Below are 15,108 nucleotides of genomic sequence, written 5' to 3' on the forward strand. Positions count from 1 at the left end.
TGACAATAATAAGAATAAATTAGGCTACTGATTAACAATATCATGCAAAATGCAGAAATCTAATTATAAAGAACCTTTAAGTGCCTCTCACACTCCCACATACCAATAATAATAATAATAATAATAAATTTTATTTAGAAGCACCTTTCAGGACACTCAAGGTCGCTGTACAAACAAGAGTAAAGTACAAGAGTGAAAACACAAGCAAGAGTAAAAACACCAACAAGAGTAAAAACAAACCAGATAAAATACATTAAGAGTGGGTGAGGGACAGTGCTTAGAGGTAGGGAGAGTAGGTGAGGCGGAACAGATGAGTTTTGAGTTTAGTTTTAAAGATCGGGAGGGTGGTACAATTTCGGAGGTCAGGTGGGAGAGAATTCCAGAGCTGGGGAGCAGAGCGGCTGAAAGCTCTGCCCCCCATGGTGCTGAGGCGGGCAGGGGGTACGGTGAGGTGGATGGAGGAGGAAGACCGGATGGAGTGGCAATGTGCAGGAGGTCGGAGAGGTAAGGAGGTACGAGGTTGTGAATAGATTTGAATGTATACAGAAGGATTTTGTCGTTGATTCGTTGGTTACTGTATTCCTTTTACACAGGTTGGGCTCTAAATTACTATAATAACATTGAGGTTGAGGTTCCCCCTTAACCATATTTCATCACAGTATTTTTGTGAGACTTTTCTTGTTACTGGAGCTTCCAGCCACACGTCATGGTCTTTCTCAGCCCATTTTTGAGATGGTTTTGTTGACATCACGTGAGCTCGGTTCGGAGTTTCAGCCAAATTTCTGTCCACAGCTGACTGTGAACACCGGACTTAAACCGCTTACAACATGTACTGGATAGAGGTCAAAGGTCATTGACCAGGAGTCAGCGAACAACCAGGGAAAGATCTAGAGGGATACTAACATCTTGCACTTATGGAACACTATTTTTTCGGGGACTTGAATTAAAGCACTGAACATATTCATGAGGAGGATTATGTCAATGAGGTTGAAGATCAACCTGTAAACTGTTTATCACTTTATATTTGTATTGCTGATAGGAAGTTTAAATTAATTAGTTAAAGTCTGTCGTCTACTATATTTATTGCACAACTTTGTATAAATTACTTATTAATTGATGGTGTTTTAAATACAAGTTAGTAAATAAAATAGTTATTTTATGGGTGCTTAATTTACAAATAATTTCCTGCAAGATATAAAAGAGTAAAAATATAATAAAACAGCTCACTGACACATTTGCCCTCTATAATAATATATACATACAGCGTGGTTAGTATCACCCACCAAAGTATAGTTGAATGGTTGAAAAGCCACTTTTACGAGTTTACGCAAAGGCAACTGTTACCCGCTCAGAATTGTGGGTAATGAAGTATTTCTGTGTTGTTGTGCTGTCATGAAGCTAGCTAGTGTTCGATGACTGAAACTTTGAACCGAAGCTCAGTCAATGTCTAATTATCACTCAGAATGATGAATGGAAAGACGGTGATAGTGACCGGAGCTAACAGCGGGATAGGAAGAGCGACAGCAGTGGGCATCCTGAAGCTCCAGGGCCGGGTGATAATGGCCTGCCGGGACCTGGGCAGAGCTGAGGAGGCAGCCCGGGAGATCCGACAGGAGACCGGGGCAGACAGCTCGCTGCTTGTCGTCAAACAGCTGGACCTCGCCTCGCTCACATCTGTACACTCTTTCTGTCAAGACATAATCAAGGTCAATACATGGATATTTGTTACAAAGCAAAGTTAGCATTCCAAACACCGCACATACTAACTTATGCGCATCTGCGTAAGACGAACGTCCCACCGTATTTCATTTAGAATTTGTGTATTTTTTATAAATGTGACCATATCTCAAATTATATGTACCTCACAAATGTCACCGTCATATTTTCTGCCTGTGAAAATAACAGTATTTTATTCGGCATTCATAATATTCAACCAAAATCACGAATTTATGTAAAAAATAAACTCAATCAGCCTGTCAATCCACTATTTTTAAACAGGAAACCGTGAGATGAAACGCTAATACCAAGCATTTTTATATTTAAATTAAATAGGAGCTGTTTGGTGGATTTTGTTTTATATTAATGCAGAATTGAAGACAAGGCAATACTGATTTAGAAGAGAACATTTGATGAACGTACCATATTGTTATAAGAATGTCTTTCCTGAAACAATCAAAAAACGGCAGATCTTTTGATGGAGTTCTCATAGTGTAAGAGTAGCCTAACGGTATTTTTCATTGAAGACAGCTGGTACATGCATAAATACCAGTAATTTAGCTAGAGCAATATTTCTGTGTTGTGGACCATATGCAAATTATTTAAGAAATAATACAACAATCTCATTTTTAGTAATCAGGTCAAAACACCGTAACAGTTAAAGTAATCGTACAAGGTCTGATTGTGTTCGTGCTTCATGATCTGTCCTCTGTGTTGCTGAACAGGAGGAGCCTCAGTTAGATGTCCTGATCAACAACGCTGGTGTCTACCAGTGTCCTTACACCAAAACAGAGGACGGCTTTGAGATACAGTTTGGGGTGAACCACCTGGGCCACTTCCTGCTCACACACCTGCTGCTGGACCTCCTGAAACAATCCGCTCCCAGTCGGATCGTGGTGGTCTCTTCCAAGCTCTACAAGCACAGCCACATTAACTTTGAGGACCTGAACAGCGAGCAGAGCTACGACAAAGCCTTCGCCTACAGCCGCAGCAAACTGGCCAATCTGTTGTTCACCTGCGAGTTAGCCCGCAGACTGGAAGGCAGCGGAGTCACGGTGAACGCTCTGACTCCGGGCATAGTGAGGACTAATCTGGGGAGGCATGTTCAGGTCCCGCTCTTAGCTAAACCCCTGTTTAACCTGCTCTCCTGGGGCCTGTTTAAGAGTCCTGAGGAAGGGGCTCAGACTTCGGTGTACTTGGCCTGCAGCCCTGATGTAGACGGTGTGCAGGGCGAGTGCTTTGCAGATTGTAAACCTCAGGGTCTGCTGGAGAAGGCCACAGACCAGGAAGTGGCCAGCAAACTGTGGGACATCAGTGAAGTCATGGTGGGGATAACCACATGAGACCTCCATTTATATTCCAGCTCCCAAAACGGGTGAAATGAAGTGACTGAAGTCCAAAAGAAATGCAAAAAAGATCAGTGCCTTGCTCTGAAAAACATTGAGTGTTAATATTATTTGCACTGGTGTCAGAAAATGTTCTGTTCATGATCTTGTAGATAGATCAATTCAGCCAATCAGTTTTCTGACATCCTGAGGTTGCATCAGAAATGGTCGATCCAAACTCTTTTTACAGTTGTTTGCACGTCTTACAGCCAAAGCATGATTTTGTTTTTACTTTGTACAAATCTGCATTGTGATGTTGTTGTATATTCGGCAGCATTTTGACCCATTAATTACAATTAAATCACAGTAAAATCTGTTTTTTGGGTCATAGCGCTGTAGTAATCCACATTTCAGCCACCATGTGAGTTGCTAGATACAGTGAAACGGCCACTCAGCAGAAACAGATGGACCGACATGGCTAACAGCTCAGCAAACTGGGCACAGGTCAGCCTCAAGGAGCTGGAAGCAGCAGGAGAGTTCATCCAGACACAGTTCGTGGAGAAAGGGAACTTAAGAGAGCTGTGTGCTCCTTCGTTTGAAGTTATAAACTCAGACATTACGACGTTTACTTTTCCAATGTACCTGAATAAAGAATATTTATCGCTTGTTTTTTTAACAGGAATAAACACACATTAATGACTCTAAATTAAAGACATTGGGTCTGAACACAGCTTAAGATTGCAGCTTGAGTTTAACAGTTGGTTTCCTGAGGTCCGGAGGCGAATCTTTATATTTTCAACTTGTAAAAATGACTGACAGAGTGCACTAATTACTCTATAAGAGATGTGTCTAATTTATGAAATATATAGCCCGTAATCATATCAGTATTTTTTTATTAGTTTGCATCAAAGAATCAAGATGTATGTTTAATTTTAAAAGCCTTAAAAACATTAAAAATCAGCTTTTTCCTGCATGTTCTGGGATCTTGTATGAGCACAGTACTTCCTGAACCTGTTTGATTTTTTTGGTCCGACAAATTTGAGTGTCTGCTTTAATTTTTACACAAATCACATAAAAATACAGAAAATTAAAATGCTATTGAGGAATTTCATTTTCAAGTTTGCATCATTGTGTTCCCTACAGGCTTCCATACCACTGCCCATTTGGTTGATGAGAAATGATCATCATCTAAAAGCCCTGAGGTAATAATTGTAACAACATTAGTACATCTCGGTGTTCATGAGCGCTCAGAGGTGGGTCTGTTATCTTATTGTACGTGAAGCCTTCATGATTAGGTGTTCATAATAGAATAATGCTCAGAGACGTGCTTCATTTACGAAGCGGCTCCAGGAGGAGGATAGAAATCACATTTCTACAGGGGTTAGTTAGGCTTCAGTCAGCCATGCTGGTTACTCCAAGCGCGTTCATTAGCTGGGAATGTTTTCTCTCCAGGTCACCTGCAGATAAAGCACTTCTCCTTACATGAAGAGGCAGTGAGACCCCCAGGATACATAATGATTTTCCCACCGGTATTCTTCATTAGGACATTTTCTGGATCATTTATGGAGCGCTGGAAAACACAGGCAGCTGCTTTATCAAATCCATCTCACACAAAATGTTCCTGAGGCTTTTTAATGGCAGCTCGATTGTATTTGTTCTACAAATAACTCCAATTAGTGCAATTACAGAGTTTAATGTCCTTAATCGGCGCTGGAATATTGATAGGTACTGCATGTATGCTAATACAGATGTGAGGGCCTCACTCAGGCTGCTCATGCCTCAAGGTCCGGCACATAATGATTCAATTAAAAGTGCATTAAATCTGTCTTTTCCTCAGCTTCTGTTGGACTCACTGTGCGCAGGTCTCCAGCGGAATCAACTTAAAGATTGAATTAAGCACAAGATGTTGAATACCTTTACTCCTGTAATACTGGATGTAACCTGTCGTGACCTGCACACACATCTCTCTCTATGAAGTGAGCATAATATTGGTTAAAAAAAATCTCTTATAAGTCCTGTCAGTGGATTTTTGTGGTAATATAAAGTGCCTTTTTTAAGTTGAATCTCAAAGCATTCACTGTTGTTATAATAACCAGCATGAGACCGAACACATGAGGCTGCTTTACAATCTCCCCCCCAGTGACATGAGCAGGCCTGGTCTTACATGATGTTAGACATGGTGGTGCAACAACAGTGTCACAATCAGAGAGGGCGATGAAAATGTGCAAAGAATGTTCGAAAAGATTGTAGTTTTAGTTATCGAGATGTCGGGGTAAATAGTTCATGCTGTAACCCCGAGAATAGCCCCCAATAAGAGCACAACTCTACAGGAATGACGATGATTTCATGTGAGGAGCTGAAGTCGGAAAACCAACAAATTCTCTGAGTCCAACTCGTGTTTTGGTGGCGTTTTAGAGCGAGAACAGTTGTGATTGGTCCACTTTGTAGCTTTGCTCGGAAACTAAGGCCGACCATAGACTGACTACAGACGGATGACACATCTCCACCACCTCTCATTGTACTTTTTTGAAGCCAAAATACCCCCCAAGGCCGGCACTGCCATCTTGCGCTAGTGACGTTATTTGTATCAAGAGTGTGTGCAGTAGAAATCGGCTGCTGGAGCCGCAGTATCGACGTCCCGCCCCTTCCTCTCCCCAAACCACACCTTTACCTTGTGTCCTTGGCGTGTTGGAGCCCTCAGGTGTCCTTGGCGTGTTGGAGCCCTCAGGTGGGCTCAGTCTGCAGCAGAACTGCTTCTTGTGTCGGTCTGAAGCAGATATTCACGCTGATGGAAAGTTCAATAACTGTAGTGTTAGTGTTAGTTACGTCTCCTCTCGCCGTTCCTCCTCTACTCTGCTACTCGGGAACAGAACGCTGCAGGGGCCCCATTTGTCAACAGAGCTGTCAATCATGAGGCCACACCCCCTTTTTAAAGCATCAAATAACTAATTAAAAGTAAACTCGTCTTGAAAATGAAAAATGAACACTATAGTTTGACTCATGTCCCATCTGTTAACATGGAGGAGGCAGGCTTTATGAGCTATACTGCAGCCAGTCAGCAGGGGGCGATAGAGAGGGTTTGGCTTCACTTGTCATGTCGGCCATCTTTTTATACAGGATATGAGGAGTGTCAGTACTCTGTCCGTCCCGGCTGCCTGATCCGTTCTGCACATGCGCATACTTATTCCTGCCCGATTTGTACCACATGTGTGAACGTTTGATGGCAGCATGTCTGTTTTTTTATAACTTTATAAACAACACAATATTAGACAAACACACTACACTGCAATACAAATAACAGTACGTGGCTGTTATTAGCCAACATGAAAGCACAGAAAGGTTGCACAACTGCTTGTTTAATCAACATTGATTGTTCAAAGATGTTTTACTAAAATCATGTGGTGATCAATACAGACAGAAAGAAAGACTCAAGGTCACTGAGAGGATTGTTTTATGTGTTTGTCACACACTGCTGTTCAGGCTACCTCCTGCCTTTACCTGTGTAGCTAATCTGGTAAAACTAGCTAATTTGACAGCCATCACAATCACACAACTCTCTAATCTAATGTTACATGCCAATTTGACTGCCAGCCCACCAACACAAGCAACACATGCGTGGTACAGATTGGGCAGTGTCATAAAACAGGTTAAATTCTGCTCATGCGCTGACTTTAACTGCTCGACTCGAGAGAGTTGTGTTGGTTCGGGCAGCCAGGACGGATGGGGTATTGACAAAGAGAACCCTGTGCTTGGCGCCAGCTTGTAGCTAGCTGCTAGCTTTGCTTCCCCACAAAGCTTAAACTTTTTGTGTGTATATTTTTTTATATTACACTAATATCATTAAAAGTAACTATTGTTCAACACTGAAGTTATTGGGGAATTAATGACCTGAAAAATTTAGCTCTTTATTTGATCTTTATTTTTTACCAACTCCACCATGACCTTCATTTTAGTAGAATTTGGAAAAATCTCAACTAAGGGGCATAAAACACCTGCCAAGTAGTTTTTTAGTGTTGTCATACATGTAAAATAATAATAATAAATAATACATAAATCTCACAATGGCATTGGAGGCTTTGGAGTGTAAAAGTGCAGCATCGAGTCCAGTGGGGAAGTTTGCCAAAGACCTCATTAGCTCGATTATTTAGTCTCGCTAAGGGTTCAATAGTTTTATTTTTGGGGAGAGACCAAATTGGGAGACTATGGAAGCCCAAAAGGGACATGCATCCATACATGTTATTCACTCCGTTTTCCCGTGATAACGAGTTCTGGGGATACGAGTTATGTTGATGTTACAGTGGTGTTAGCTTTGTTATGTCGAAGAGATTAACAAGATGAATAAGTCAAGATCTTATCACAGGAAAATGGAGTAAATAAAATGTATGGATGTTTGTCCATTAAGGGCTTCTGTAGGAGACAGTAGGACATCTGTGAAGAAAGATTTCTTGTCGATTTGTGACTGAGGCAGAATGATGAGATGTGGTGTTATGTTATAAACATTTTCTGGTGTCTGCGTTAGATTGTTACATGATGCTAAATTATGAATTGGGTTCACGTCTCAGTTAGCTCCTCTTGTAAACACTTGGCAGCTTGCAATGATAAAAAATGGCTAACTGTTAGCATAGCAGCATTAGCAATAAGCAGTGTTGTGTTGTTACCATGATGGAAATGTGTGCTGCTGTTGTCTTGTTGCCATCTCAGCCTCTAACACAGAGCAGGAACACGCAGCAGAGCGAGATCATGCCTTTGGTATTCCATCTCTCAGAGGTCGACCCTGTCAGCTGGTGCAGCACCTGAGGGACCGGACCCACCTGACTGATTGGACGGAGACCCTTAGATGTTACCTGTTGTTAATATCACGGTGAGTTGTGTCGACATGCGTGCCCCCCTCCCCCTCCCCCGCTCTCCTCGCTCTTAAAGTAAGTTGTCTGCAGAACATTACTGACTCTGCAGTTGTCACAGTTTGCTCAGACCCCCATACATCACAGAGGCTGTGTGAAAAATCTGTTCTTTTTCTACTTATGAACGCTCAACAACTCTGTGGACTGTCTTCATGTTCACACACACACAGTTTGTTTTTATCCCTTAAAACCTCGAACAGGACGACAGCAGGAGCAACACATCATTCTTTCTGCAGCAAATAGACTGACGACGCAGTTTTGGAAGAAATTAAACTTTATTATAACAGCTTCCATATTATCAGTTCACAACACAGCAAATCATGTTTGACCGAAGATTAATGTGTCCTCACTCAGTGAGAACAGTTTGAACATTGCAAGACTGTGATGTTGTTGCTCCCTCTACTGTTATAAGAGGGGATGTCCTTGGCAGCAGTCGGTAATGAAGTGAAGCAGAGACCTTTGTCATTTCTTTTTATAAAACGATGGATTAAAACACTCAGAACAAGAAACAAAGCAGGAACTGCATCCTGGTATTCACCTTCCTTTAGGATTGCTGTGGTACGGAGCCTGGGAGGGGACACGGAGGGAGAAACAAATCTTATGCTCAAAAAAAATATTTTTAATTTTTTTTTGCGAGATCTCGCAAAAGTTGTTGAATAGGTCAGTGTACTACTTTCGTTGTCACAGTTTAACTGGCGTTGAATTAACTGGTGACGGTCACAGATGTGTGTGACTTATGAGTCCATTGTACACAAACGAGGAAATAAACGACTCGATTCTACTTCGCTGTTTTGTCATTTAATCGGCGTCTTTTGAGACATTGTAAGACCAACAGCTCTGCTGGCAGTTTTTCACATACATGTGAGACAGTGTTCTTTAACAAGATGTGCTGAAAAATAATTTTTGATGAGAACTTTTTTGTCTTTTTGAAGATGTTGTGGGTAATATGTTGTGTGTGTGTGTGTTTGTCTCCAGCTCCCTCCTGATTGCTGCTCATGCGACACACCTGTGGAAACCTGCTCTCCATCTACTCATCAGCTCCATCTACCCTGGTTCTCCAGCCACTCGTCACCAGATCGTTGTTTCAGCCACTGTGGTAGAAAACGAGCCTTTCTCTGATTTTTGATGAAAGAAGATTTTCGCTGTGTATCGCTCGACTCATCCTGTTCTCTTTTTGCCATAGGATCATTACTCCCTGTCTGTCTTCCTGTACTCCTCACCTTGGCCACTCCACCAGGCACGCTCACAACCTGGCCTCGCCGCCTCTGCCAGATCACCTTTCCCTCTGCAAACTTTTGGACAACCTCCCTCATCTCCATCTCCCTTTTCCTGCAATAAAACTTCATTACCAGCCGAATACCTCAAGTTCGTGTTCTGCTTCTGGGTCCTTTTATCACCGGTCGTAACAGCACTGACATCATGTAGCCATCATCAAAGGGGTTTTTGGGCCTCCAAGACCAAACGGCCCCGCGTTGGGAGTGGTTGTTATCATCTTGTGATGGCCCAAGGTTACAGCTAACAGAAAATAATCCTGAGAAACATCCTGAGGGCTGCTGTCATGGAGCAGGTTTAGAGCACGCCTTAAACAGCTCTCTCTCTACTCTGAATATCAGGTCGCCCTCTGGAGGTGGGGAACCTCTTACACGTATGCATGCAACAGCAGTAATTTGCATGTGCGAACAATTTGAATGAAAACTTGATTAATGTTTCATTTCCAGGTGGATCTCCTGGTCTTAAAGAAGGGGAGTGAGCCCCTCTTTCTTCTGTTTGTTAACAGGTTACACACTCACACATTTTGTCAAACTTTTGATGAAGCAAACGATTAAAACCCGAACTCAGTGGAGCAATAATGGACCCTGTGAAGAAGAATGTATAAGGACACCTGCAGATACACTTACAGTGTCACAGAAGTATTTATTCATAAAAATCTGTGCTTGAATATGAAATGTTTAACCAAAATCTGAATGATGAAATCAAACCATATATTAAATTCTGACGTACAAAAATAAAAGTTACATGTTTCAGATTTCTTTACAATAACATACAGAGGCATCACAGTTCTGCTAAAGCTCTGTGAATTCAAACACCGACCAAATGCTTTGGATAGACACAGAAGTTAAACATGACCTTGCTACATCTGTGTTGGTGGATGTGATCTAAGTAAAACACTGATTTCCTGAATGATGAAGGTTTTCTATGATGATGTCTAAAATACAGTGAGCAGTGCAAAGAGCCCATAGAGCAGGGCACAGGGGTAAGCCACCAGCAGCTGCTGGCCCTCCATAGCCAGGGTGGAGCTGAAGATCTTTGAGGCGGAGAAACTACACCAACAAATCCCTAACAAGGCCAGGACTGTCCCCAGGACACCTCTGTGAAGACAACAGAGAGATTTCAACATGGAACTGAACTCTGCAATAATCCTAATCCTGGCTTTATAATTAAATTTGTCCAAACTCAGGCACAACTTAATCATGCTAATTTGCTTATTGATGAGACACTGGCTCCGGTGAAAAACACTGATGAAGGCGTCAGAGTAGAAAAGTAGGAAGAACTATTTCAGACAGCTGGTTTGAAGACTGTTGTTTTAAAGACTCAAGTTTGACATTTTTCCTGTTATATCTTGTTTTTGTTTTTGCCTTGGATAGCAAGAAGCGTCCGTAATTCACTCTAACTGAGATATTAATTGTGATTCTAATGTTGGCTACTTAAAACAAGCTTTTAACCACATTTTCAAACCAAAAATATGATCAGCTAACTCCTCTGTGTGTCTTTTAGTGCAACCAACGCAAAACAAAAAGTTTTGTGGGTTGCTGTGATAGCAACTTGTCAATCACAGGTAGCCAAGCCCTAAAGCATCTCCGGCTTTATTGTCTTTATTGTCTTTATTGTCTTTTTACCCAAAATGGGACCAAGTTTTATAAAATTAACTTTTAAATAAAACTTTATTTAAAAAGGCTTGAAACTAGAGATCGAGACCATAAAGTCATTAGGAAAATATTTACCGAAATAATGAATCAACTGAGAAGTAGCCTAATTTTTCATATGCTACCATAAAATAAGAGTGGACTTGCCCCCTACTGGCCATTATCAGATGCAGGTTTAAGGCACTTCTGCACTGACTTCTCTTTACGTGCCGTATACAGTATGACTTATTGACAGTGTACTCACAGCTGGCGCACTTCTACAGTATTAGTTAGCTTTGAACTCTCCTGCTTAAATCATCATTACACAAGTTTACCAACCAAATTGGAAAATGTCTGTTACTTAATTAAAAGTGTAAGGTATACTCCAGGTAGAAGTCTGCTATGACCCCCACAGTGCATTTCTGAACTTTGAGGGGGATAAAGCTAAAGCTAACAGTGTTGAGAAAACATCTTTCTTTTGAGTTCTGTATAAATTTTCATTTAAATTAGACTAAGCTGCTGCTGCACTAACAAAGTGTTTTACAATATGATTTGTATGGACCTTAATATAAGAACTCAAGTTAACTTTCAGAATCATAAACTTTGAAAGAGCAATAGAAAGAATACAGACAACCACTTGCACTTACTGTAAAGAGTAGAAGACAGCGAATGCAGAGAGGGCCACCATGGGCAGGAGGCAGTAGCCCAGGACGCTGGCCACACAGCCGTAAGACACGGCCAGGGAGCTCATCAGACTCAGCAGGATGTACATCCCAGTGCAGCCTGTAGCACTGGTCCCATACACATACCCAAAGTGAGCTTTACCTGCCTGAATATACGAGAACAAAGACATGCATTTGTTGAATGTCACTACTGTACATATTATACAGAAGTGAATGCTAATGACCAACCATCATTAAGCTGACTCCCAGTGCGATGCAGAAGAGGATGGGGCCTGTCAGATCCGTCTCATTCATGATGCTGCCATCTGCAGGCTTAAAAGGGTTCAGCACTGTCAGTGTCTTCTGCCAGATGTGATCAAAGTTGATGCCAAGCTCTAGAAAGAAAGGAGGAAACAAACAAAACAAATATTTGTAAATCCAATCTTTGTATTAGTTTGCATGCAATATAAAAAAGTTCCTTTTGTTCACCCAGAAACTCTCTGATCGTACATGTGCTTAGTCCAAGTGCTGTGAGTCCTTTTTATTTGGAGGATGATCTCCAAATAACCCATCAGATCCACTGATAACAGTATATCCTGTGGGAGTGATGGACTACATTTTGGGGCTTTGGTTCTTGTCCGCTGCATTGTTTACCACCGACAGGCAACTTGTGAAGCGAGAATGGAGTTGAGTTCTCAGAGCAGCTGAACTTGCGTGCAGATGTCTGTTTGTAGAGATTAATAAGTTGTCGTCTGATGACGCTGATGGGAGCCGGGATGTCATTACGTTGGGTTACATTCTGCCTGCTTTTGCTCTCCATACAGACTGTTTTTACTACATCTAACCAAAGCCGGCTGATAATTGGTCAATACGACTCAAACGTACGACAAACGGAAACCAGGTCACTGCCGGTACTAAAATCTTGCCCTACAAATGCATTTTTATGCAGAATTTGTAATAAAGATTATTTGTAGGGTGAATACAGGAAGTTGATTTCAGTGATTAATTAATATCCAAGCTACTTCCTGGTGTCAACACATTCGACCACTATATGAACAGACTAGTGATGGGAATTATGGCTCTTTGAAGGGAACCTCTTCCATAAATTTGAACCTATTGAGCTGTTCCAATGTATTTTGCAGTATGCAACGCCAGGTGCCACTTTCCCGTTTTCGAAAGCGTAAGTAAACAACAGCCCGCTAATAGCAAAAAGCTGATTCTTTAGCTATAGGGCCCCCAATTGGTTCATACCAATAGCGACTCAAAGAATTGGATCGTTCACTAACATCACAAATAGTTTGGTCCTCTGCTACACATCACAAATATAACATTTCAAGCATCTAACCGTAAGGACAAAATGCAGTTACTTTTTTACCCTCAAGTAGGGGAGGTTCCTCTTCGAGAGAATCCATTCCTGTGTCTCCAACAGTCCCAGGAGGCATCTCAGGCTGGTAGAACTGTCCTGTGTACTCCTGCTGCATGGAAGGATCCAGAACATCTGGCATGAAAGTCTGTGCTCCGCTGAAGACAACACAGATGCAAGGCAAGGGTATTCATACAGACACTCAAGAAGACAAGAAGTACTGTTATAATACTACATTTCCCATAAAGCAAAGTCTTTTTGTTACTGTGTATGTAAGGAGATGGTCATACTTGAGAGGCACCCTAGAGGGCATTCCTCACTAGTCTGAGCACTTACTCATCGTAATAAGCAGGGCTCGCGGAGTCGTAGTCAGCGTAGTAGGCCACAGTTTGACCCTGGTCGTCTATGTAATATCTCGTCTGGTAGAAGTCCTGCTCGAACTGCTGGATGTCCCCCATGCTGACCAGAAGAACAAAGTAAAGACAATATAACCCACCATGCAGCTGCTCAACAGAAACAGAAAGCACGATGTTAGTGTTGAAACAAAAAGAGGCCTTGGCGACCACCTTCAAGTTAATCTGCTTACAGTCGGTCCCGAAATGTAACATAATTTGAGCTTGTGCTAATTCTTCTGCCCCACTTTGCTCTCACTTCTACAATGTTATCAACCAGTACACTACAGGGTTAATTAACTAACAGAGGGCCGAGTTGGTTTTGATCTAAATAACATTGTTAAGAAGATTAGCTGCATGCTTCTTGTCAAATTTTGCTTATTCTTTAAATATTAGTAGGCCTAACATTTCCCCAAACTGTCACATTTTTGTCATGAAAGAAAAGACCTCCCCCTGTTATACATAAGGGAAAAATCCCTTACCTACAGTACAATATGTGTGCATTCAAGGTAAACATAAACACCAAGTAGGGGTTCAATTATACTCGGTCCTTACTACAAGTAATGGACACCTGCAAACCATCAGATCATCATGATGTCCCAAACCGTTTTTACTTTCTGAATCTTGTTATCATAAGAGCTCTAGCGTTCATTGATCATTCCAAAAAGGAATGAATGAAACTGTTGGACCTGTTTCAGAGCAGACATGTGGAGTCACAGCCAGAAAAGCACAGCTGGAACTAATAACAAAAATGATGGTAAAAAGTGATGTTCCAAATGACCACGTCTGTTATGAAAAAGGTCTCAAAGTTTCAATCCTCTGTCCCCCAGTGAAGTAACCACTAACTATCATTAAAGTCAAAATATCTTGTTGTTGTTTCTGGTTCAGATGTTAACAACCTCTTCTGTTCTCCTCAGTGAACTCACCTGTTTGCGCGTACAGCACACAGCAGACAGTGTAGAAGGCTTTCTCCCTCTTCACAGAGTCGGTGTTGCTGTCAGGGCAGAGAACATGTGAAGCCCAGTCTGTCAGGAAGTTCTATTAATAACTGGCTATATTTAGAGCCGCTCTAAGGGATATGACAACTGCTCAGAGCCTCTTTATTTTAGTTGTACAGACTGAAACTACAAGTAGATGCTTGATGTGAAACTCAATACATTTTGACATGAGGCCCAAATGACAAACTTTTCTTACAGAATTAGTTGAGTTCTATAAATATGAGGCAAAATGGTGATGGTAAATAATGGGTGGATTGTATGTCATTTATTCCCATCTTGCATTTTTTTTCTCACATTTACTTTGTATTAAGGTTGTAAACGTTAGTTGCTTTCCACAACCTAGGCTAGTTACAAAAGTTATTATATTAGCATTTAGGCTGATAGTCAGGTTAAGCAATATTTAAGTGGTTAATAGTTTGTACTGGACTGATGCATTAAAGTGCGGGATACAATCTACATTACAAACAAAATTTAAAACGCCAAAAACGGCTATCATCGCATTGTTTAACCACCCTGAACATTAAAGCACAACACATATTCTTTGTAAGTTGTTGTTGTTGTTGTTGTTGTTTACACATTAGACTTAAAGCATAATAAACATCAAAGTCGGAAGAACAACTTTCAACTTGGGAAGGGAGACCATCCGAGGAGCACGTGAATGCAGCAATACATCCATTCTCATGACCTCACGGCCCCGCCCCAAAGGTTTTAATGCTGCATTCAGAGAACATAGGGAACAACAGCTACTAACAAAAATAATAACACAATTCTTAAGACCAGCTAAAGAGAACAATTTTGATAGTCCTATTAATAGGGTGTTTATACTGTATATAAACATATATAGTCTA

The 15,108-nt window shown here is 41.3% G+C and overlaps 2 protein-coding genes across 2 annotated transcripts; one reads left to right on the top strand and one right to left on the bottom strand.

The window, feature by feature from the left end:
• The first annotated feature begins 1,457 nt into the window (after nucleotides 1-1,457).
• LOC138590976 (retinol dehydrogenase 14-like) lies at nucleotides 1,458-4,147 on the top strand. Its single transcript, XM_069661432.1, has 2 exons — nucleotides 1,458-1,706; nucleotides 2,442-4,147. The coding sequence occupies exons 1-2, from the start codon at nucleotides 1,464-1,466 to the stop codon at nucleotides 3,057-3,059; spliced, it is 861 nt and encodes a 286-aa protein (XP_069517533.1). The 5' UTR covers nucleotides 1,458-1,463; the 3' UTR covers nucleotides 3,060-4,147.
• Nucleotides 4,148-9,924: 5,777 nt separating this feature from the next.
• Nucleotides 9,925-14,275, bottom strand: LOC138591659 (protein YIPF7-like). Its single transcript, XM_069662312.1, has 6 exons — nucleotides 14,189-14,275; nucleotides 13,207-13,329; nucleotides 12,883-13,028; nucleotides 11,757-11,902; nucleotides 11,493-11,674; nucleotides 9,925-10,311 (listed from the first exon to the last, which is right to left on the bottom strand). Exons 2-6 carry the CDS (start codon nucleotides 13,326-13,328, stop codon nucleotides 10,149-10,151), a joined length of 759 nt encoding a protein of 252 aa, XP_069518413.1. The 5' UTR covers nucleotide 13,329; nucleotides 14,189-14,275; the 3' UTR covers nucleotides 9,925-10,148.
• Between the last annotated feature and the right edge of the window lie 833 nt (nucleotides 14,276-15,108).

Source organism: Semicossyphus pulcher, unplaced genomic scaffold (genome assembly GCF_022749685.1).
Source record: "Semicossyphus pulcher isolate SPU_LCO1_2020_fin unplaced genomic scaffold, fSemPul1.0.p SCAF_14, whole genome shotgun sequence".
In the NCBI taxonomy this organism is placed as follows: Eukaryota; Metazoa; Chordata; class Actinopteri; order Labriformes; family Labridae; genus Semicossyphus; species Semicossyphus pulcher.

Coding starts and splice junctions, on each gene's coding strand:
- LOC138591659 (XM_069662312.1), bottom strand. CDS start 13,328: ATGGGGGACATCCAGCAGTTCGAGCAGGACTTCTACCAGACGAGATAT. Junction 13,029..13,206: donor AGCCCTGCTTATTACGATGA/GTAAGTGCTCAG, acceptor TGTTGTCTTCAG/CGGAGCACAGACTTTCATGC. Junction 11,903..12,882: donor GGAACCTCCCCTACTTGAGG/GTAAAAAAGTAA, acceptor CTTTCTTTCTAG/AGCTTGGCATCAACTTTGAT.
- LOC138590976 (XM_069661432.1), top strand. CDS start 1,464: ATGATGAATGGAAAGACGGTGATAGTGACCGGAGCTAACAGCGGGATA. Junction 1,707..2,441: donor TCTGTCAAGACATAATCAAG/GTCAATACATGG, acceptor GTTGCTGAACAG/GAGGAGCCTCAGTTAGATGT.